Below are 24,549 nucleotides of genomic sequence, written 5' to 3'. Positions count from 1 at the left end.
TTGACCTCAACAGCTATCGAAGTACATTAGGTTAATAAATTCAATAAATACTGTTATTGGCCTCTGTTTCTTTAAACTTACAGTTTACAATGTATACGATTTATTTCTCGTATTGGTGGATAAATACGCGATTCATGTATCGATTCTGTAATCCGGCCCGCCGAGTAATTGAAGAAGTTGCCCGCCCCTGCTTTAGAGCAAGAAGATGCGCCTTGGTCTGAGATTGCCAGTAATATACAGCAGCAACCGAGTCATTGATAAACCGGTAGCCTATGACTTGTTAGACATTTCAATAAAACAGTTTTAAGTCTCTTTGTTATAGGTTTGTGTAATGATATTCGGTTGATTAATGCAGATGGAATTTGTGCAAAAATTAAAGTGCGGATTGTTCCCGGAAAGATTGAAAAGCACCGCGAATTAACGAATACTGACCGTGGAATGAGATCCAACTATATTGGCCTACTCAATTACTCAAGCATCTTGGGAATGACCTCGCTGACGACGGGGACAAACGCATGAAGGCCAATGCCCTCGTAAATAGTTCGTAATCAATGATAAAATAGTCAGTTCTTTCTTACTTAAGCGTGTTTTAATGGAAACCAATGTATCGTTTCCCTCATGAGTGCCGTTTATTTTGGTATGAATAAAACGTGCTATAAATCCCCTCAAAGGATCTTTCACAGGCTCCAGTAGAATATACAATCAAATGCTTCAGCACCTTGACGAGGAAGCTGAGTTGGAAGTAGGCCTATACTATCAACCAGTGCTGGGCTGACTCAAGTAAAGATAGACTTTTGACCAAAGTGCATATATTCAAGGGGCGCCAAATCGGTAAGGTAAGAGTAAGAAGAACTGGGGTGGACACATACGTGTTCATGAGATTCTGTATTAAGGAATAAATGCATACTAATGGTAGATGACTCCTGTTTGCCGATTTCCAAGGATACCACGGGCCTTCCTGGCATTGTAGGCATTAAAAGTCGGCCTGTTTCTCTTTCTTTCCTGGACAAACGAAGGAAAACTCTAGCATATAGCCCTTGGCTACTACCGACGAGACAGATAATAACTCTTGTAATCGCGCATTTAAAATACTTGGCTCTACATTTTGTGACATAGCACGGTAAACATCTAGCTTTTTATGCTGTTGTCTTATCCTGTTATGAATTATGTGGTTCGACTTTACGAACGTCTTATTCTTGATATCCACGTTATGGGTATTCGCAGAAAGTCTCCAGTTTATATACCCATAGGTATAAATATACTTAACTGACGATGGTGTCGCGGACATTCGTCGCTGCCGATTATGCAGTTTTTGCTATGATGTTAGTCATATCGTCCGCGATCGGGATATTTTACGCTCACCGCAGAAGGAAGCAAAACCACGATACATTGGGATATCTCCTCGCTAATAAGTACGTAATGGTAGACCTTCGATGCTTTATGATATTTATTCACAGTTTACCGACAAAAATCCACACACCTTACACATCGAGAAGGCAGCCTAGCTATCGTCATATTGGCAAGAGTGATTTAAACCTTTTGCAGTTTCAGTAATGATCGTTGCCCATCGATATTGTAAGGTCCTCTCTGTCCATGTCCAATGTCCATCTCTTCTATTCGGCCTTGCTGCTGATTTCCAACTCGACCCGCCTGGTTGCATGAGCTGAGGCCTAGAATAAAGTAGTCGTTGGCATCGCCTCAGCTGCGCTCTTCAGGCTTATGCATTTGCAGTCGAATGAAAAGCCCTGAACACCGTCCAACATATCGCAATACTCTGTTCACATTTTCTGAGGCGCTAATTAATTTCTATATACAATTAAATAGTATATTCATATTGAAATGAACCCGAATATTTTCGGCTGACACTCGTCAGGGGTAATCGTCAGCAACTAGTAGAGAATTGGAAAGAACATTGTATATCAACAATCGTATCACAAAATATGACGTCACCAGCATGAAATTTCGAATGAATATGAATATACTATTTAATTGTATATTGAAGTTCTGTACCTCCAAGAAGCTCTTCTAATTAATTTCTATTATCCAGATCGATGACGATGATACCCGTATCGATTTCCTTGGCAATGAGCTTCCAGTCGTCGATCACGATGTTGGCCATCCCTGCGGAGGTGTATATCTACGGGACAATGATTTTATGGTGGGTAATTATTGTGCGTCAAGTTGGCAGAATGAATGAAGTTATCGGGAGTGTGAACGAAGTTGTGGTTGATGCTTTAATGCAACTATACAATGTTGATGGCACCACTCTGGCTCTATGCGAATGATTTGCGAAACTGAACCGTGTACATACCGGAATGTTATGCCAATTTACTGATCACTTTGCCAATCTTCTACTACCAATTCTCAAACCATACTACGAGTCAATTATGCAGGACAGAAGTATCCATGCGATATGCGATCCCGTATCACGAATACACGCAATGTGAGTGACACACACTACATTTTATATCAGTGGTCGGGAACCTATGGCTCGCGAGCCATATATGGCTCTTTTGGGTATAAGATATGGCTCTTTGCCAAATATTTATTCTTGTATTGAATTGATCAATATTGCTGCGACTTGTTGGTAAATTTTCATCACTGCCAGAATAATTATTCTCGTGGGGCATGGCAGTATAAACATGTCTTTAAGAGATAAAGACAATGTCTTCTTCAGGTTTAGGAGCTCGGACCTCCTCTTTTTAAAATCATCATATTTAAGTTAATGTCACGCCGGCGGCCAATATCACTCGCGAATTTTATGTACCCGACTCGAAACATTGAATTGTGCGATGCGTTGATTAATCAAAGAGCATAACAGACATGGCTACACCCATTTCAAAGCGCAGTTTTCAAATACTCGTTGTCTTCCTGATCTAAGGACAAAATGAACTGTTGTGGATGTGACAATTACAAACTTGAATTACAAAAAAACGTCATAGCTATCCACGTCCTTGATTGGTAAGTATAGCTCTGTGTAGTACAGGCGATAAAATATTGGCGTGTAGCGCAACATTATGTTACCGCCGAATACTTGAAGAGTAGAGAAGTCGATAAGTATATAGATTTTCGGAATCAGTGTGGCAGTCACATTCGATTAATACCAGTTATAATAAATTCTAAGCTACTTACGACAAATTGCGTCATCAATAGTGAGGCTTGGCCCGTTTGTGCCTTACCTCTCGTTTCGAGCTTTATTTTCGAACAATAAATACCAGATTTTACAGAGAAAATATGGCGCACACGAGGAATCCCATGTAGTGAGTTTGAATAAGTGCTACCATGACGTCACGAATTTTCAATTGTGACGTAACAGCTGATTGACATGTATGGCTCTTTGGGAGTTGAGATGGAAAAAATGGGGCCAATATGGCTCTTCGGACAAAAAAGGTTCCTGACCACTGTTTTGTAAAGTCAATTATAGTCCTGAGATGATTATTCTGGCAGACCCGGAACGATGCGCTGTGGAAAATAATTATCGTAACCGGCGGATGATATAATGCGACGTTTTAGTTGCAATGCGTATCATTAGCGTATCGTAGCGACATAATTTTGAAACCATTTAGTCAGGGCATGATTTCTGTGATCAGTTCAGGCGGCATCACGGGAATCACCGGATTGTAAGCAATTTCGATGGATTGAAATACGGATAGAAACGAGCAGCTAGAGTTGTGAAAATTTTAATGCGCTTTAAAGGTACTAGGCGCGGACGCCAGCGAAAGTATTGAATTTCTGGAAGTCAGTTGTTTCTACGCACCGCGGGCAATGATCCATGATGTTATTATCTAATTATGGCTAAACATCGTGCTTCATGATCAGATTATAATACAGTATGCCATGGGTATGAGGCGCGGAATTTCGTGATGATATTTTAAACTTCGATTGCTGGAAATTAGTTTTGAGTATACCGTCTCATCAAGTCACCTCCAATAATTACATACTTGCATGGCATTGTAGCGTATGCCAGTTGAAATCCTGAGATTCAAATGTCCGTTGTGCGTTGAAAATATTGGTGGGAATAAGTCACTACCTTCGAGTTACAAGTCTTTGTACATTTTGACTCCAGCCAAGTCAAGTCAATATTTTTTCGAAGGTGACTAGAGTCAAGTCAATACACTCGTTGGTGTCTCGATACGCAAACGGAGACCTTCTAAATACCGTAAACAACTGTACAGTAAAGCCCCAGTCTATAATTACTAACCAAAATAGAGGATCAAATAGTAAATCTCAGAAAGTTGACATAACATGATATGATGCAATACACTGTCCAGTGCCCAGTGCCCGTGCACATACACATCCATGAGATACAATTTATGCCTGCTTCAATTTTACACGATTATATATAAACGCACACACAATAACTCTATTTATTCGATTTAAATCATACAAGAGGTTTGGTTAAGATGAGCACTGACCATACTGTGAGCAGTCTATAGAGCAGATATGCATTCCTAAGAGATTACTTTATTACTAGTTTACGACAACGGAAGCTGAAAGACCTGATCAATTCGTTTGTGGTCAATTTATTTTTCAAATTTATTTGCCAGATGTAAGTAAGGCCGTGAAACCTCAGGTCACATATAGGTTTTCTGGTAGTGTCATCGGGCTCGTCATATCATTTGGAATTGGTAACTGTGATTGAGAGAGAATTCGGAAACGGGCGTACAGCAATCGTGAATACCTGAAGACAAATCACAGCTTGAAACAATTCAGATTATTGAATGCATTTTCTCAGATATTCACGTGCAAAGTCATTTGTGAATTTAGTTTTGTTTTCGTCCTTCTCTTATCCTACTTGAGATTAACTCAAATTTATCAGACCGAGGGGTCTGTGCCTATTCGGCTGTGCAGTCATGTTGTTTGTAGTATATTCACGGGGTTTGTCGACTACTATGGTCATTAACACCAGGCCAATTTTCATCATTTGTTATTCCGTAGATGCCGACTTGTAGCACGGCTAGGATTGCATTTAAAACAAAAATCAATTTGAAACAAACATGTTTAAAAACAAGGTCCTAGTTTAAAACATGTTTTTTATTGATTTTTATGTTGTTTTAAAGCCATGGCGTCACGAATATTCAATTGTGACGTCATAATGAATTGACATTGACAATTGAAAACATAGGGTAAAAATAGCTCCTTTGACGAAATATATGTACCGTTGCTGTTGAACCGACTATTTTGAGGGTTCTTTCCAATCATCCCATATCGATAAACGTCTGCTAAATCGGGTGGTAATTGTACGTAGGCTCATACAACATGTTTTTTGTAAAGTATTTACACAATTATGGCGTAATTTTACAACTTAAAAACACAATTTTTTTTAAAGGCCCCTTTTAAAAAAACTGTTTAAACACAAGTGTTTTAAAACATCGTTTGTTTTAATGCAACCCTCAGCATGGCCCACTTCTAGGATTTTACAAGACACCGTTTATATACACGGATGAGATGGCGAGGAGAAGTATAGATAAACCACCAACACTTAGGTAGGAATTCTGGAGTCGACCTCGGTCGGACTAGAACCCGCAACCCATTGGTGTTGCAACTGTAAATTAGCTTTTGATTACACTACTACGCTATATCTGGCATTGCTCGGCTGTGCAGTATTGGGATGAATACACGAGTGATGTATAGTGTACACTGTACACATTCGCTGCACAACTATCTTCTGCAAACAAATAAACAAACAAATAGGCCTATCCGTGATAATGGTGTCGAGTGGGGGACTTACGACTATGGTCAGTACCAATGTTCCCTCTAAGCTGCACACGTGCGCAAATGCGCAGTGCTGACACGGTCTCTGCGCACAGAAAATCTAAGTTGCGCACAAAAAATCCGAAGTGATGACCTTTTTTTTAGTCGTTACGCACTGTTGTCGAAGGGTTTGCGCAGTGAGTTGGTGAGTGTGCGCAGACTCGTCAAAAATTAGAGGGAACATTGGTCAGTACATATTCAAATGACTCGGATAATTTTGCGAATGAGTCGGAGTTGTCACTATTTTTATCATAAGTCACTGTCTATTCAGTGTTCGTACAGATGAACAACTTTCGACTGCAAGCATTGGCGGAGAAACCATGTTATAGGCAAGAAACAATTGCATTTCAGGTTTCCTAGCAATGTTTGTTGAATGTAGTCTACTTGAATGTGTAATCGTTTCAGGGTGCTAGTTCTGTACGTCGTAATCGCAATCATCACTTCCGAAATCTTTCTACCAACGTTTTATCGACTTGGCATATCCAGTACATACGAGGTAACTGTAAATATATTTGATAAACTATATTCATTTCACAGGGAGATTTAAATGTGGACGTTAATAGGGTCAGATATAGAGACAAATACTAAAGAAACCAAAGTGCTATCATAGTGCAGAAGAATTTGCCGAACAAAAGCTATTTGAATAATATATCATGGTCAAGCGCTTTATAATTCATTACACAAAATGTTAACAACTAGAATCATACTACCAAAAATCGCATAGCACTAGAAATGTTATTTCAAATAATCTGATATGGATAAGGGGCGCGCCTACCCCATGGCAACGACAAGGAGCTATTACTGCAACGATGACTGCAAGTCAACTATGATATAGTCTTCTATTTTTTTGCTTTCATTGAACACTTTTTGGCGCTTATCGCCTATTCGGTTTGCGCCCAAAGCATGGAATATTGTATCGTTTATTTGTGTTATTCTTGGACTCCTTTTCCGGACAACTTACATTCACGCGTGCATCCACCATCTCTTCCATGCGTAATCGTAAGTGTCTGTTGCTGTTGATCTCCGAAGCCTCGACTTAACTTAATCTATCTGGACTTTTCGTGCGACACCGCATACACAATGAGGTCGAAGATGAGGAGTCCAGAGGAACCTCCGACGCGCAGAAACTAGGCAGAGCCTGGACTCGAACCAGCTGCCATTGCTGCCGTGACTATGTCGCTTAGCACACTGCGCCACCCGCTTCCCCCACCACTGCTCTATACTATGCAACTAATTAGGAGTTTCACTTTCTCCTTGAGAAACGTCCCAGGGTCATTACGGCGTATCCTGCAGACATAGATTCGGGTGGCAGCATATAAATGGCTCGATATCGGGCATCCGAGAGCTTTCCGAATAGTTCAGCAGAATTCTAACCCATTAGGTCAGTGGTTCTCAACCGCCGGTCCGCGGACCGGTGCCGGTCCGCGACGACATTCCTGCCGGTCCGCGAGGTATATTACAATTTTATACCTTTATTTCACAATGCAATATGTTGAAGATTTGTCCATTGATAAAACAAATAAAACATCAAATTCTAAACTGATTCAGAACTTCGTGAGGTAACATTAGGGCGGGATTTGACTTGAAGTTAAAGACATGTCTTTTGACGACATGCGAGAGACAAGAACGAGCTTACTCGCTAGAACCGCGCAGTTTGCGCGGTCATTCGTTTTCAATCCATTTATTTTGTGCAGAACAGGAGCCTAACTTGGGAACCAGAAACCCCCCAATTGTAAAGGTGCCGAGGTTGAATGAGGCCCAGAATTATTTCGCAAATGAAGATAAATCATCGAGTTTTTTTTTAAAACTTTTTCCAACATTTTTCAATTTCCTTTCGCCCGATTTAATGCCACTAAATATCTCGCTTATTGGGGGTACCCTTTTCTCAGAAACAGGCATTTCGGCGTCAGCCATTACCGCGTCACGACACACCAACACTTAATGCAGTTTAAGCTAACATGGGACTCAGAAAGGTGTGCCAAAAATAGGGCACTGAGAAAACCTGGGACGAAAAGTACTAAGCTTTGTTGACCGAAAACCGATATATATTATACATAATATCTAATTGGCCATAGGCGCGTAAATGTCTGGCGCCGAATCTCGGCGTCCTAGTAATCTGTACCCCACAAGACAAATGCGATCCCACAGAGAAAAAAATATTTGCCAGTGAAGAAATACCAATTTGGAATCGTGTGCGGCTTTTAGTTTAGTACGCTTGAGCGATTTCAATATCTATTCACTATATAACAAACATTAGGTCACGAAATAATGACATGCAATGAAGTGATTATTTCAACAGGCCCGCCCGAATATGGTATTTTCAAATATTTTTCACGTGCCCTAAAATTTCCTAGACGACACTTCACTCAGCTCTACCGGAAAATCTGCCAATTCTGAGAGGATAAAAATTTATAACAATATATATATATAATTACCAATATTTTTGACCAATTGAGTCATGAGTGCTCGAATATTTTCGCTATTTACCCGATCAAGCTTCATAAACTCTCTGCTTACACTAAGTAGAATGAATGTGCCCACAAGTACTGGTGAAAACATTCATTCAACTGAGGGGCCTGGGGGCGACGCCCCCAGAAGTTTGCCTTATCGCTGTGTGGGGCCCAACACCAACATGTTTGGGGGTGGGCTGATGAAGTGCTTTTTCGGTCAGCATTATTTTGGATTGCCGGTATAGCTTTTGTCAGGTGATTTCGTGCGGCGCATTGTATTCGTAGTATACAGAGTAGCCTATACGAGTATTGGTGGATGGCCAAAGAGCAAGGTAGCACGACAAGGTGCTTGTTTCGACTCCGAAACGCTTCTTCTCTCGTTATTGTCGAAGGAAAGAATATTATATTCGAGTTAGCCTGGTCAGTTAAACCCACAACCGGCGGCGCGAACGACTGTTTACAAACGAATTCCGGCGGTAGCACGTTTCTCTCGACAAGGCAACTTTACTTCGACTCAACAAACTCACAACCGTAAAATCACATGGATGCCATCGCCGACCTCACTGCGATTGCAGTGACTTATAAAGCCCAGAAAGTACAGTGAGCCGAGCTTGAAAAGTCGGCAGCAATGATCCAATGAACGAAGGCGCATGGAACAGAGAGTGACTGATTCGTGGAAGAGAGAGTGCAAGAAAAGTCGTCATGAAAAAATGCATTGAACTTTTGAAATTGCAATTGAGCTGGTAAAATTGCCATCGTGCCATTGTCGTGGAGCACAAAGCCTCATCGGCCATAAGCAGCACTGCTGTACCTTATCAATACAATACAAACATGGATGCCATCACGAACAATGTTCCCTCTAAGCTGCGCAAATGCGCAGTGCTGACACGGTCTCTGCGAAACGAAAATCTACGTTGCGCACAAAAAAATCCGAAGTGATGACCTTTTTTTTAGTTGTTACGCACTGTTTTCCAAGGGTCTGCGCAGTAAGTTGGTGAGTGTGCGCAGACTCGTCAAAAATTAGAGGGAACATTGATCACGAACATAATTAAATACGATCAAAAGCCTCTAAATGTCACTGTCCAGCACCATATACGTTGAAAAAACGGTTGCATACTTCACATTTTGAGTTGATTTCAATTTTTGAATGTCCACCGGTCCGCGAAATATTTTTTGAAATTTTACCGGTCCGCGAGGGGAAAAAGGTTGAGAACCACTGCATTAGGTCACATTGCGAATTGGAAATATCGTATATCCAAAACCTATAGGTAAACTGGACAAATAAAAACGTACGAACGTCACAATTGAACGTGTAGTTGATATAACGATACTGTCGTGATGTCGAAACTCGAACGTAGTAGCGAGGTGAACTTCTGCAACTTTGGCTGCTCTTTTACGTTTAACGCAACCGATGACGAAAGCATATTCCTCGATCGGACTTTCCGGAATTTACCTCAGGGGTGTCAAACATGCATCCAACCCGCCAGATGATTACATCCAGCCGCGAAGCAATTCAAAAGAAATGAAAAAAATACCTGTATTATTCAGCCCCATTTATATCAAACGTTATGATCTTATTAAGAAATACTTTCACGTGAATAATCCCTGCAGACAGAAAGTGTTGAACATGTTAAATTGTTCATATGCCACAATATAACCGTTTACCTGCCAGCCGACGGCAGTGGTGCGTTTTACCTCTAGCCACCATTAGGAACAAATCGGTGACAATGAGACCAAATTAGGTTAGGAAGCTGAAAGGTCTTTTACATCCATAAAGCGGGTCAAGACCTGGCTACGCTCAACAATGACTTCCGATCGCCTCTCCGATTTATGTGTGCTTCAATGCCATCACGAAAATTAGAACAAGATCGCTCGAGTTGTTACAAATATGGCTGGCGCGAGGCTACGAATTGAGTTGTAATCCTGATGTTGTCATTTTCTGTTCATTTAATAAACTGATCGTGCTTTTTGTTTGAAATTACTTTCTGAATCTATAACAGAGTCTATATTCTTTAGAACTATCAGCAAGCAATAACTTTGGAAAACGTCTGGAGCTGACTTATTTGCGTATACTCATCAATCTTTATAGGTGTATTTGTCTATCTATAAGCTTCTTCATCAGACAGCGGTATCTTAAAACAAACGCTTTGTAGTTCCCTTTGATTCATCAAAAATTTCGCCTCCCCCAATTTTTTTCTGGCTTGGTAATTGGTGTTGCCCTATCATCCGAAATACAATGAATACCGTATAGAAAGGCTTGATAATAAAGTCGGTGTATATGCCGCAAAATCATAAAGTACAAAAATATATAACGTCCCATTTCTGTGAAATTCTCTCCGAGAGGGGGGGTGTTGACCAAAGACAGTTACATTTTCCCCAAATTATGTAGCTTTTCCAAACGACCATGAAAGACAGAGTTTCTTAAAGTACGGGTCGCGAAAGGTATAATTTTGGGTCGCAACGGCACCGGAGCGTAGCAGGAGATCTTCAAGTCTGGGTCGCAAAGGGTATAAATTTGGGTCGCGACGGCACCAGATTGATCTTCTAATATGGATGTAAAATTTGTTGAATTTGTTGCACCAAAATAAATTATTCACGTTTCGCGCGATTATTTGTGGTTATTTTGTCATATACGAATTCCCTATAGCTAATAAGTCAGACACGTTGAATAGTCGTTACTACAATATGGTTTGATCATTAAAATGTGGCGACATTTGTAATACACTAACTGGTTTGAATTCATGATAAGATTTTTCCGAATTTAGTTTCTCTGAAAACCGTCGGAGACCGTTACGATGCATTAGTGTAGCTTAGGGTCTGCAACGGGGGGGGGGGGGGGGGACGGAATATGATGCGTAGGAATTTCGAGGCCGACCGCTTTTGCGCAAGGAGACATGAAGGTATAGAGTTTCGGTCAACATAAGGCTGGGCAAAATGCAGTGCCAAAAACATCGACGACAATAAAAGCGTGGCCGAAATTAACCGTCGTTGGGTGGCCAAAACTTTCGATCTCGATATGTCTGGTCGTCGAAATGGTCGGCACCGAATAGTGCTATCCTTGCAATTTGAGTAGATAGTAGTACCGATGCGACACCTTGAGGACAATAATGTATCCCAATTTGAAATCGCGTGCGCCAGACTCGCTTCGTAGAGATGAGTTGTGTACATTCCTTGTATGCGCGTTCTCTATGTCATTTATGCCCGTGAAAATGTCGCATACTAAAATTAAAAATATATCCGTTTGGATGTCTGAGGCTTTGGTCGCCGTTAAAACTCAAACTTGGGTCGCCGTGTAAAAAGTTTGAGAACCGCTGATGTTACATAGCTGTTCACGATTCTGTTGTGAGCGCGCCCCTTGAAATTACCAAGGCTGGTATCCCAAACGCGAACAGTTGGCGTTCGAAGGTTGCTACCATCCCTAGCGGTAACGATGTAATATATGCCATCCTAATTGTTGGACTGTCTTATACCCTTTATAGTATCTGGAGTTGCGGTTTGGAAAAGTAGCACGGCTAAGTGGAACAATCGTATTCATCGTGGCATCTATGTTCTATTGCGGAATCGTCATATATGGCCCGGCGCTGGCATTTCAAGCAGGCAAGGCAGTGTTTTATACAGTTCAGCATGAGAACATACTATTAATGGATATTTCCATCAGTAAAACACCCTTTATGATTTAAGAGAGTATTTGACTGTTGCCTGTATTAAAATATTGAGATGTATCGTTTCCTTCAGTCACGGGATTTCCATTATGGGCAGCAATCATTACGACCGGCTTAGTGTGCACCATTTACACCACCGTGGTGAGTTCACGTATAGATAATATTATGTTACCTTGGGGTTAATATAACCTATAGCCTACCGGCTATTAAGCTAAATAATTTACCTGCCTTTTGGTTAGTGTCTCAAATGCTAGTGGGGTCGTAGAAGTAATAAAATGATTATATATTTCACGACATTATGATACATAAATGTATATGGTCATGAAAATGGAGACAGATGTACCTGTGAAGGTCACATTAATTACTATATGCACAGGCACCAATGTTCCCTCTAATGTTCGACGAGTCTGCATACACTCACCAACTCACTGCGCAGACCCTTGGACAACAGTGCGTAAACGACTAAAAAAGAAGGTCATCACTTCGGATTTTTAGTGCGCAACTTAGATTTTCTGTGCGAAGAGACCGTGTCAGCACTGCGCATTTGCGCACGTGCGCAGCTTACAGGGAACATTGACAGGCACCCTCATCAGTGGTACTGCATGGTTGAGTAAATGACACCTACCATCACATTCCATACCTAATCATTGCAACAATTAAATTTGACTCAGACCTACTCATTGAGGAACATTTTACAAATCCATTGCATCTTATAATGCCGCATTCTATTCGTATCTCAATCAAAATATTTAGACAGTACAGACATTACGTCCCCACATTCCAATATGACGTTCAATAGGGAGGACTCGAAGGTGTGATTTGGACTGACGTATTCCAAGGCATAATCATGATTTCGGGAATGTTGGCTTTTCTGATCAAAGGCAGTGCCGATGTAGGAGGATTTTCCAACGCTTGGAAGGCAGCGGAAATAGGAGGAAGAATCGATTTCGTTCAGTAAACTATGATCGATAAGTTCTGCTTCTAGATTCTGACGCTAACGGCTCATTTATCACTGTTTAGCTTTGAAACGGATCCGAGGATACGCAATACTTTCTGGAGCATCGTGATTGGTGGTGTCATCAGATGGACCGGAATGTACGGAGTCAGTCAATCTCAAGTCCAGAGATATCTCAGTTGCAGAAGCGAAAGACAAGCAAAACTGTTAGTTGAATATTTACGATTGAATTATGGTACAATAATAAGACTATATTTCGAAGTAAGTAATAGCAAGATTAACAAGAAGTTCAATCTTGAATAAGTCTATAGATGATCCAATGTTCCCTATGATTTTTCACGAGTCTGCGCGCACTCACCAACTCACTGCGCGGTCCCTTGGACACCAGATGGATACGACTAAAAAAATCGTTAATTTTGTAGTGTTGACAAAAAAGATTCTCATTTCGGCTTTCTTGAGCGCAGCTTAGATTTTCTTTGCGCAGAGACCGTGTCAGCACTGCGCAATTGCGCATTGCGCACGCGCGCAGCTTAGAGGGGACATTGGATGGTACGTGTCACTACCTTGATGAGATTGCGTGACCGTGACCATATTGAATTTCATCTAATTGTCATTTAGTCTAGTGCAGGGGTCGTGAACCTTTTTTTGTCTGTAGAACCATATTGGCTTCATCTTTTCCATTTTAACTCCCAAAGAGCCATACATGTCAATCAGCTGTTACGTCACAATTGAAAATCCCTTGCGTCGTGGTAGCACAAATTCGAACTCACTACATGGGATTCGTCGTGTGAGCCACATTTTCTCTATAAAAACTGTACTAATCATGCTGGTTTCCATATTTGAGCATGCGAAACTCGAGTTACAAGAACGTAGGTTCTTCGTCATGGTCCTTTTAAATGCGAGAACCCATGATCACATGCGTAGCTGGAGCCAAACATGGTCACTACAGCAGTATATAGGCCTACCCACTCTATAAGGTGTGATGCATTAGTGAAGTGGGGTCAGGGGAGGCAAGTGAGGAAGAGCCTCACCTGTCGTCAGGATGAGTAAACGAAAATTGTGAAATCTTGAATTACTATTGATATTTTCTATTGATGTTCATGAATGACTAGATTTTGAACATTTTTCTCCCAAATTCACACAATTTGCATATTTATTGTTCGAAAATAAAGCGCGAAACGAGAGGTAGCCTAAGGCACAGACGGGCCAAGCCTAACCATTGACAACGAAATTCATCGCATATAGTTTATAATTTATTATAACTGTTATTAATCCAATGTAACTGCTGAACTGATTCCGAAAATCTGAATACTGATCGACTTCTCAATTCAAAGTAGCCTATTCGCCGGTAACATAGAACGTGGCGCTAACACGCTTACATTTTATCGCCGGTACTACAGAGCTATACTTCCAATCGAGAACGTGGATATGGCGTTGTTTATAATGCGAGTTTGTAATTGTGAATTGTGACCACAGCAGTTCATTTCGCGCCGCAGATCAGGAAGACAACGTGTCTTTGAAAACTGCGTTAACATATTGCCGTCGCCACTGTCTACTATTCTCTTTGATCAACCAACGTATCGCGCAATCCAAGATTTCGAGTCGGGTACATCGAATTCGCCTTTACCTCTCAAATACGTGTTTATACTGCCACGGGAATAATTATACTTTCCGTGATGAAAATTTACTAACAAGTCGCTGCAATATTGATAAATTCAGTATAAAAATAATTATTCGGTAAAGAGCCATATCTTATACCCAAAAGAGCCATAGGTTGCCTACTACAGGTCTAGTGGCTATAAGGCTACATGTTATTAATTTCAGATCTGTATATTTGAATGTAGTCGGACTGCTCCTGCTTTTCACGATGGCGGTTATGTCAGGGGTTATAATTTACGCGTATTACGAAACGTGCGATCCGCTCAGAAGTCAATGCGTGCAAAGACCAGACCAGGTAATGTCGGGTTTATTTATGACTGTGGAGTAGAGCTGTTCAAAAATAACCTTTTTTCCTGAATCTTGCTGGTTACTTGATAAAATCGTTAGGTTGCCTTAAAAAACGACGCACACCAAATTTGAATTCATTCCAACCAATATTCGCGGATTTCGTAGAGTTTGAAAATTTTGAATTTGCCTAAAAATGCAAAAAAAATATTTTTTCAAATTTTTCTGCCAACCCCATGAAATTGTTGCGCTGTCTTCAAAATCGATGCAAAACAAATTTGACTCAATTCGAAGCCGTAGAAGTGAAGTTATTTCAGTTTTTCTTTGATAATTCTGGGATATTTCCTTGATTGATGGATCATCCCAGAAATATCATCAAAAAACTTGAATAACTCCGCTTCTGCAGCTTGGAATTGAGTCAAATTTGTTTCTCATCGTTTTTGAAGACAGCGCAACAATTTCATAAGGTTAGGAAGGAAAATTTGAAAATTTTTTTTTTTGCATTTTTAGGCAAATTCAAAATTTTCAAACTCTACGAAATCCGCGAATATTGCTTGGAATGAACTCAAATTTGCTGTCCGTCGTTTTTTAAAGCAACATAACGATTTAATCAAGTAACCAGCAAGATTCAGGAAAAAAGTTTATTTTTGAACAGCCCTACTGTGGAGTATTTGGCTCTTTATATACAGTTGTGTACGGGCCAAATGATGGCCATATTATTTTACATTATATAATAATGTGATTTAGAAGCAACAAGGGATTACGTAGGCATACAATATACATGTGCTACAATCCGAAAAAATAAGAATAACAAATAATAACAAATACGCATAATTCACTCAATTGAGTCTAATTGTATGAGAGAACAAGTATGGCTAGGGTTGCATTTAAAGCAAAAATCAATTAAAAACAAACGTGTTTAAAACAAGGCCCTAATTCAAAACATGTTTTTTTAAGCCTTGACGTCACGAATATTCAATTGTGACGTCAAAATGGATTAACATTTTGACTGTAGAAAATATAGGGTAAATATAGATCCTTTGACAAAATATCTGTACTATAACTGTTGAACCGACTATTTTGAGGGTTCCAACCATCCCATATCGATATACGTCGGCTAAATCGGGTAGTAATTGTCCGTAGGCTCACACAACATGTTTTTGGAAAGTATGTACAAAATTATGGCATAATTTTACAACTTAAAAAAACACAATTTATTAAAAAGGTATTTGTTTAAAACTCTGTTTGAAACATGTTTTAAACAAAGTGTTTTAAAACACCGTTTGTTTTAAAATGCAGCCCTAAAGTAGGCTATATTTCTAGTATTGCTTTAAGACCGTTTCAGACCGTTCAGGTGCTTTAGTCTAGAATAGTACAATCTAGTGGTGGGGACCATTAGTCGCCGGAGTTTTGGCGCCAGTCATTTCAGCCTAAAGATTCATCAAGAGTTTCAGCAAACATGCGACTCCACAAATTGTACTCCTAGAGAGATCGACGGCGACAAAACCTCACCCCAAAATGTCCTCCCATGTTGCTCTAAATCTTCGATATTCATAAAGTCAGCCGGCTAAATGGCCGACGAGGAATATTCCCGTCTCTGCAATCTGAGATCTGCCTGACGAAAGGCATGGCAGATCGCGCGTGCTGAAAAATACTACGAGCTATTACGACGCTGGTAATCGCAGCACTTGCGTCAGTACCGCCAGGGCGTACGATATCGTATTGGATCCGGTACAGTCTATATAATTGACTATACGGTATTCCGTCTAAGTCACAAAACTATAGTTGTGCAAAGTGAATTTTGCGCGAGTGGTTCGCGAATTCGTGAAACTATTATTATTATTATTCTCGTAATTATTTTTACAGCAGGTGTATACAATGCGCTCATCATAAGATCACGATTGACAATACTCTATTCTAGTATACGTTATTTCAGATTTACCCATTCATGATGCTTGACCTGTTCAAAGACCTTCCAGGTGCGTCTGGACTGATCCTCTCAGCGGTGTACGCCGGGAGCCTGAGGTATACTGTACTCTACATCAGAGTTGGATCAATTGTAATTTGCAATTGAGCTGAATGTATTTAATTACATTTTTTCATGTAATTGTAATTGTAATTGTAATTGAAGCATTTCTATTTTGTGTAATTGTTATTGTAATTTGATAAAAATTTTGCTCAATTACAATTTCATTTACATTATTATGGAAACCTGACAATCACAGTATAAAATAATCAATCAATCAATCATTTATTCGTCACACCAGTGAAAATCCGGTACGTACCAAGATGACGACGAGGGGCCGCAAGGCCTTAAGGCCTTTGTACACAGTCGCCGCCCGTAATAATTGGCCTATTTACACCGGTGTTCTATGCGTGCAGCGTTATAACTAAATAATTCAGCCATGCTAAACTGTTTCCCATACTTCAGTAGCAACAGAAAACTTTGTGAATTACAATATAGGCTAAACCAGTGGTTCTCAAACTCCGGAAGCTCCGGTAAACTGAAAATGTTTCCGCGCTTGGCAGGATTCACCTCCGTTTCATAGTTATTGCTCTGTGTATAGTCCGAATTTCATATTGGAGAATTCTCTCATCAACAGTCATAGCCTTCCATACCATCAAACTATCTGTAAGGATTGCTAACATTCTGGTTTCATTGTGTGATACGACGATAAGGGGGGCACGAAATATTTCACTGTCATAAAGGGGGCGTGTCTAAAAAAGTCAGAGAACCAGTGGGCTAAACTCAATCTTAATATTTAAAAAATGGATGAACAGCAATTAAACTCTCTTGAAACCTGTGCTGAACCATTTCCTACACCACGGTCAGAGTTTTCTTCTAAATCTCTGACCAGTACCGAAGCTTGCTGCAACAATTGCAAAAACAAATTCATGTTTCCAACCAAGGCTTCATCAAACTTGATCACGCAGTTGTAGAGATGTTATTCCAATCCTACCTCAAATCTTGGCCAAATTTACTGGGGCCAGAAACTTTTCTCACCCTAATGTTCATCAAATGCAATCTAAAAGTTTCCGAGCAAGTGAAAATGTAAATGCGAACCAAAATGTTGTAATTCGTAGTTATCAGGAGGTTCTTTCCTTCTGCATTTATTTTAATTTTACACACCTTATCGGTATCATCCTTATCGCTGACGCCTACCACCAATTACATTTCATTATCCTCACTCAGCTCTGAGTAGCCTACTCGTTTGATTACATTTCATTGACTGTCCTGTAGCCTATTCGCTGTTAGTCGCTCAAACTTTTGGTTGTTAACAGTCGCTTGAAACATTTTTATGTGTTTGTAGTTTTCAGTACTCATGAGTAGAAATAGTTCGAATACGTTCAAGTTTTTTTTTAAGTAAAGGGTATTCTACGTATAATGAATGAAACATGAATAGCTTGAGATTGTTGCTAATTACATCGCTACGGTTGTCAAAGAACACCTCTCTACCGAATCAATTACATGTTTAACAGTAATAGTAATTGTAATTGTAATTGTAATTGTAATTGTAATTGTAATTGTAATTATACATGTTTAACAGTAATTGTAATTGTAGTTGTAATTTGATATTTTTTAGCATTGAGTAATTGTAATTGTAATGTAATTGAAACATGCAAGGGAGTAATTATAATTGTAATTGTAATTGAACTGAATTATTGTAATTGATCCAACTCTGCTCTACACATAGTATATTATATTCCTTAAAATAGTAGATATAGCAGGTAGGGATGGTGTGAACGTGAGGTTCACGTTCGCGCTCTGTGCGTGAACCTCAGAAATTTAGAGGTTCACGTTCACAAACGAACCTAGGTAGGTTCTGTACTGTGAACCTTTTTCATATATAACATTTTTCACTTCATTATAACATCTTTGGTTGAAATTTATTGCATTTCAACTGCGGGCCACTCTGTTCATGGCGCTGACAGCATAAAAATCAACACTAAAACGAGCATGTACTTTGACAATATCAAAAATTTTACTTGCTTTGTTACAAAATTACGCTCGAAATATCCAGGTTTCCGTTTGTGAATATTTGGTGACTCTCTGTTGTGAGCTTGACCCGCTATCACACAGCACCAAGAGCGAAATACACTACATGTAGGACATGTATAGTCAACGAATGATACTTATTCAACCAATCAATGGAATTGATATCGCTGTCTGATGTAAAAAATCTAGCAGGAGTGCGGGGTCAATCTTGATTTCATATGTTTATTGCATCATAAAAACCAAATCAGTGCGATTCGGGTGTTGGCTACTGCTGTATAACTTGTTAATGGCGTAATATCGGTAGCAAGTATAGAAACCCGATTTACTCTCTGCTCAATATCAACGTAGAAAAATACTCGTACGCAAAATACATTGTCCGGTCTGGCCTAGACCGTTAAGGCGTAAGGTTATATTCCCTTACAAGTTCTCGTCGAAATTGTTGGTAAAGCGACAGGAGATATTGATTATATGGGATTATTAGATCATTTGATTGCCCCAGTTGATACATTTGGCGACGTTTGAAACGTCAATATGTACTCCAGCATTGTGGCATTGAGTGACCCGCCGAGTCGTCCCTGGATATCGTGTACAATCTGTACATTATTATAGGCTATCACTTCATTGAAATGTAGGGTCGGAATTAGCAATATGACGTAACGTGACGTCATGAGGTTCACGTTCGCGTTCACACAGAACCTTTCAAAAAGGTTCGCGTTCACACGAACCAGAACCTTTCGGAGGTTCACACCATCCCTAATAGCAGGCATATTGACATAGCAACTATAAGGGACCGATATGAAGACCTCATAATATATTGGGTTACCCCTTGAATCCGATTACAGTCATTGCAGCATCAGCAGGCTCTGCGTCTTTAAACTGGGCATGTACACTAGGGTTGTTCAAAAAAAACTTTTTTTTCCAAATCTCACTCGTCTAGTGACTAAATCGTCAGGTTGTCCAAGAAAACGATGCACACCAAATTTGACTCAATTCCAACCAGTAACGGCCGTGCAATCTTGAATTGAAATTTTTAAATTATTATTAAAAATAAAAAAATAAAAATTCTCAAATTTTTCTGTCAACCCCATGAAATTGTTGAGCTGTCTTCAAAGACGATGCAAAACAAATTTGAGTCAATTCCGACCAGTAGAAACGGACTTATTGGAGTTTTTCGTTGAAATTTCTCGGATTATCCTTGATTGGTGGATAATCCGCGATTTATCAACGAAAAACTCACATAAACCCGCTTCTACTGGTCGGAATTGACTCAAATTTGTTTTGCATCGTCTTTGAAGACAGCTCAACAATTTCATGGGGTTGACAGAAAAATTTGAGAATTTTTATTTTTTTATTTTTAATAATAATTTAAAAATTTCAATTCAAGATTGCACGGCCGTTACTGGTTGGAATTGAGTCAAATTTGGTGTGCATCGTTTTCTTGGACAACCTGACGATTTAGTCACTAGGCGAGTGAGATTTGGAAAAAAAAGTTTTTTTTGAACAACCCTAATGTACTCACATACTTTAGGTTCATCTTCTCGCAAAGTCCAAGATAGTGTGATATTTAACGACTGTCCTTCTGTATTAATTTAACGAAATATAATATAGTGTATGAATAGATTCAGCTTTGACCACATATCATATATCGACCGTAGGCTAATATAAACCACTACCAAATCATACTTACCCATCGCTTGCAGCATAATCAGTATTGATCGATCTTGTTCACCCTCAAATAGATCTCCATAGTTACATGATACCATTAACATCATAGCAATAATGTGAGAAAGGCCATTAATGAAGTACTTCAACTCTTTCGAAGTACTTGACCTCTCGAGCAAAACTTACTAATAAACATACGGTTTTCTAGGATTTTATTCACTAAAAGTGTAGACTATATGCTACAAAGAATATGAACCTTAAAACACTAGTAAATGAGGAAACACATTCTGCTCTCAGAATGCCTTACACCAGAATGACCGACTAATGAAAGGAAAAACAGACAAGATCTAGCAGGAGATCAGTCTGGAGTCGGGGTAGCGGTTTGTGACAATGGTCCTGACTCCGACTCCGACTCCAACTAGTGAGGAAATTAGTCGGAGTTGGTGCGCTCAAAGACTCTTTAGTCGGAGTCGGAGTTAGCGTCAGTATATTGAAGATGTCTGGAGTCGGATTTGGACTCGGTGGTAAACTGGACTAACAATTATGGCTATACTTTGAATATACTTTCGTAGGTGACTCATTGCCTTCAAAGTATTTGAAGTCTACTTATACCGGAGTAGGATTACTTCGAAAACCAACCATCTAGCGATTTGCCACGGGCCAGAGAAACTATGTTTTATATAGTTGAATGTATAACATATAGGGACGTATTTTATATTATAGGGACGTATACTGCTCATGTGTGCAACTGCGATGCGTAGAAATATTTTAGCAGATTCGCAATGACTAGCCTATATATGTTGACCAACAATCAACATGTGTATGCTATTGTATAATTTTATACGCATAGTTCTTTATCATCCGGAGTGAACGCGATGGCGACCGTAACAATGCAAGACGTCATCAAGCCTATTTTCAAGGAAAGGTTCACCGAAAGAGGATATTCCTGGATATCTAAAGGTAGTGGTCCATCGCACGAAAGGCTTGCAATGCCTGTCTTTCCTTTTCTTAAGTGAGAAAATATTTCAGTATTTGTTGTCGTGTTTGGGCTGGTCTGTATCGGGATGGCTTTTGTCCTCTCGACCACCAAGGAGCTTCTACAGGCAGCATTCAGTTTGATGGGGATGTTAATGGGATCACTTACCGGTTTCTTCGCACTTGCAATTCAATTTCCGTTTTGTAATTCCATAGTAAGTGCGATTTTCTCTTCTTGTTAGGGGATGTCAATGATGCGATTCAAGTCTATAAATACGCCGTAATGTCGAATTCTACTCAAACAGTTGTAATAGTGATGATCTGAGTATCTCAATAAAAACTGTTTGTATTTTCAGGGGGCAGTCAGCGGCCTCGCTGCAGGAATAGTCTCTACCATTTGGTTCTATCTCGGTAGCAAATCGATACAGAAATCCAACAATTTCATAAGAAGGTTACCGCTCAGAATCGACGGCTGTTCCAACCTGTGCCAAAGATCACCGCTGGATATCCCGACCGTCAATAGTACCATGTCAGCGTTTCTCAACTCAACATTGTTCCTGACCGACGAGACGACGCCGTCCCCATTTCTAACAACTGTTTCGTATGGAATGCCCAGTGACACTACGGCTGCGATACTACTGGAATATGATGATGACGACACCCCGTTCTATTCATTGTCTTACCACTACATCAGTGCGATTGGCTTAGGAGTAACTATTGCAGCTGGAATCGTCGTGAGCTTGTTTACTTGTGAGTAAAATTTTACTCTCGGATCATTTGTTCAACATAATTTGAACTGTTGAAAACTTACACTAATCCAAGTGTCCTTTCAGTAGTAAATCAAGTTCTCCAATGTAAATTTGATATTAGTTCAACTACTGTAAGTGGATCCAATGGTGTGTTTTATTATATTATCTTGTCTGTGGACATATGAACAATGTTCATAGAAAATGCGACAACTAGTCATGGGATACACGAGCATGTGGGTTAAATCTCGGGCTAGAGTTGTTTTAGGGTTAGATTTAGGGTTGGGTATGGGTTACGGTTCGAGTTAGTATGTATATATGCGAGTTGATTCCAGGGTTATGGGGGTAGACTTGGTTTTGGGGTTATATTGTCACGTGCTAAAGTGCCGCCTGCTGTCGTTTTTCATTGTGTTGCAAGTTCGTATTTCGGGCAACCATTTTAGCTATCGTTTCAACATTTGTGCTGACTTACATGAAACTCATTTTGTAATCTGAAACGATAATTGATTAGCAAGATCGAAAATTTCCAATTTTGTGGAACATGCAAAATTCGGCATTGACTTTATAATTGCGGCCGTGATATCAGGGACCTATCCTGAAGTCGGGAACATCTTTTGCAACAGTTTAAAACATATGTGATTTTCGGACATACTCGAATAATAATTAAATGACCAATTTCTGGTTACAGGTGGTTGGAAAAACCGAAAAAATGTTGACACGAGACTGCTGCGACCTCCCTTCGATCACTGGCTGTTTCGAAATTGCCTACCGGAAAAAGTGCGATGGGTCCTACGTTTTGGGATAGAATGGGAGGACAACGTAATAACGACTACCAGTGCACGTGAAGAGGCGATAAGCGAACGAAAAGGAAGCGACGATAAGGTAGAATGCGATTTTCTGGTGGTACCGGATACATGGAAATATAAGGTGTGAGAATGTGTGCTTCAGGGTGCTCCTTTAAAAAAATGTTGGAAAGTTGTTGGTCTGACCCTGCCATATTGTTTCTTTTGGTTAAAAACACCCTGTTTAAAACTTCATTGATATTCATTAATGTGTAGAGGTGGCTTAATGGATCTGAACATCACATTATAGGTATAGAACGCACAGTCATTTCAATAGTTGGTAATAGGCCAACGCATGAAAGCCTGGGTTATCTTGTCTGGGTATTATCTGCTCCCTGGCAGGGATGTCATGATGACCAATATCATTTTCTGTTGCCAAGTAAGGTCTGCTTCAGGGTGTTAGGGAACATTTTTGCGGATGTCACCTAAAATGGTTATCGATTTCGACGTCTATTAATTTTCAAACTTAATGCGATTTTTCGATTATTTCGAATTAAAACGAATTTGAACTTGAGCTTGTATATGATGCGAAACGTTGATGTGATTTTGATTTAAGTTTGAGCTTAAACTAAAATGAGAAAGATTTCCGCGGTGCCCGCTAGGAGGCTCTAGGATGGGGCAGCTATGGTCATGAGGTAGGTACATCAGTGTCTGATAGGAAACTAATATTAAATTAATGGAAAGGGGATGAAAAAGTATCGACCAGGACTCAAACAGCCTTGAGACGTTGTTGCTAAGTCCAACATGCCAAACATACCTCTCGCCTGACGATTTCATTCGGCAGTGCAATGTTGAATAAATGTAAAATGTTTTTGTTTATTGTGCACAACACTCGTGGTCTGATCTAAGCTAAACCAAAATCCCATTTTGCGGGTAGCACATTATTCATTCTTGGCCCTTCTTCATGATCCACAACGATTTTCTCTGTGGGTCTCATTTGTCTCGCCGGCCAGAGGCTGGACATCCCTCCTCAACAGTTTCGACATGTTAGATACTTAAAAGGTATTTAAGACCACGTATGCTCTTAGCTACTGCCGCCTGCAGTGCAATCTGCAGACTTTCTTCGAGCAATGTCTGTGGGCTTTATCCACGCAGAGTGTAGGCTACTGTAATTGTTTCTTGATGATAATCTTGTTTCTTCATTGTTCATTCCACCAGAGTGAAGTCCTCCAGAACGCAGGATTTCGACCTATCGCCAGAGTGAAGGAACCCGAAGAGGAATAGAATCCCATAAACCTTTCTACCCATACTACCAATACCGTTTGGATGGAAGATTTCACAAATGGACTCTAACCAGTGGCCGATAGTTAAGCGATACGGCTTAATCAATATACGACATCGCTATCTAATCTTGGATTGGTTTGAGCTCGTCCACGCATGGTTCTACCATTGCATCTTAGGTTTTTTTCTTTCATGGAGGACATGCATTTGATATAATTATGAAGAGTGAGGTTGTGGAAGGATCTGTTTATAGCTATTAGTACAGCCTACACAGGTGCATATTCCAGGGAGTCACCTCTACCCGAAATATCAGCGTAATTGTAAGATGGATTTGACTGTAA

At 39.9% G+C, this 24,549-nt stretch overlaps 1 protein-coding gene across 1 annotated transcript; it reads left to right on the top strand.

Moving 5' to 3' along the window:
• Window positions 1–1,122: 1,122 nt before the first annotated feature.
• Window positions 1,123–24,431, top strand: LOC145446575 (sodium-coupled monocarboxylate transporter 1-like). Its single transcript, XM_080324929.1, has 14 exons — window positions 1,123–1,412; window positions 2,048–2,158; window positions 6,160–6,250; window positions 11,684–11,801; window positions 11,940–12,007; window positions 12,666–12,820; window positions 12,887–13,027; window positions 14,646–14,775; window positions 16,702–16,790; window positions 21,275–21,390; window positions 21,454–21,614; window positions 21,756–22,149; window positions 22,834–23,027; window positions 24,146–24,431. Exons 1-14 carry the CDS (start codon window positions 1,273–1,275, stop codon window positions 24,209–24,211), a joined length of 1,974 nt encoding a protein of 657 aa, XP_080181055.1. The 5' UTR covers window positions 1,123–1,272; the 3' UTR covers window positions 24,212–24,431.
• Window positions 24,432–24,549: the final 118 nt, after the last annotated feature.

Source organism: Botryllus schlosseri, chromosome 9, assembly GCF_051294905.1.
Source record: "Botryllus schlosseri isolate E-star chromosome 9, Bs_hap1, whole genome shotgun sequence".
NCBI lineage: Eukaryota > Metazoa > Chordata > Ascidiacea > Stolidobranchia > Styelidae > Botryllus > Botryllus schlosseri.
The sequence above is the reverse complement of the archived record's forward strand: the minus strand, read 5'-3'. Positions and strand labels throughout refer to the sequence as shown.

Coding starts and splice junctions, on each gene's coding strand:
- LOC145446575 (XM_080324929.1), top strand. CDS start 1,273: ATGGTGTCGCGGACATTCGTCGCTGCCGATTATGCAGTTTTTGCTATG. Junction 11,802..11,939: donor GGCGCTGGCATTTCAAGCAG/GCAAGGCAGTGT, acceptor CGTTTCCTTCAG/TCACGGGATTTCCATTATGG. Junction 13,028..14,645: donor AGCGAAAGACAAGCAAAACT/GTTAGTTGAATA, acceptor TATTAATTTCAG/ATCTGTATATTTGAATGTAG.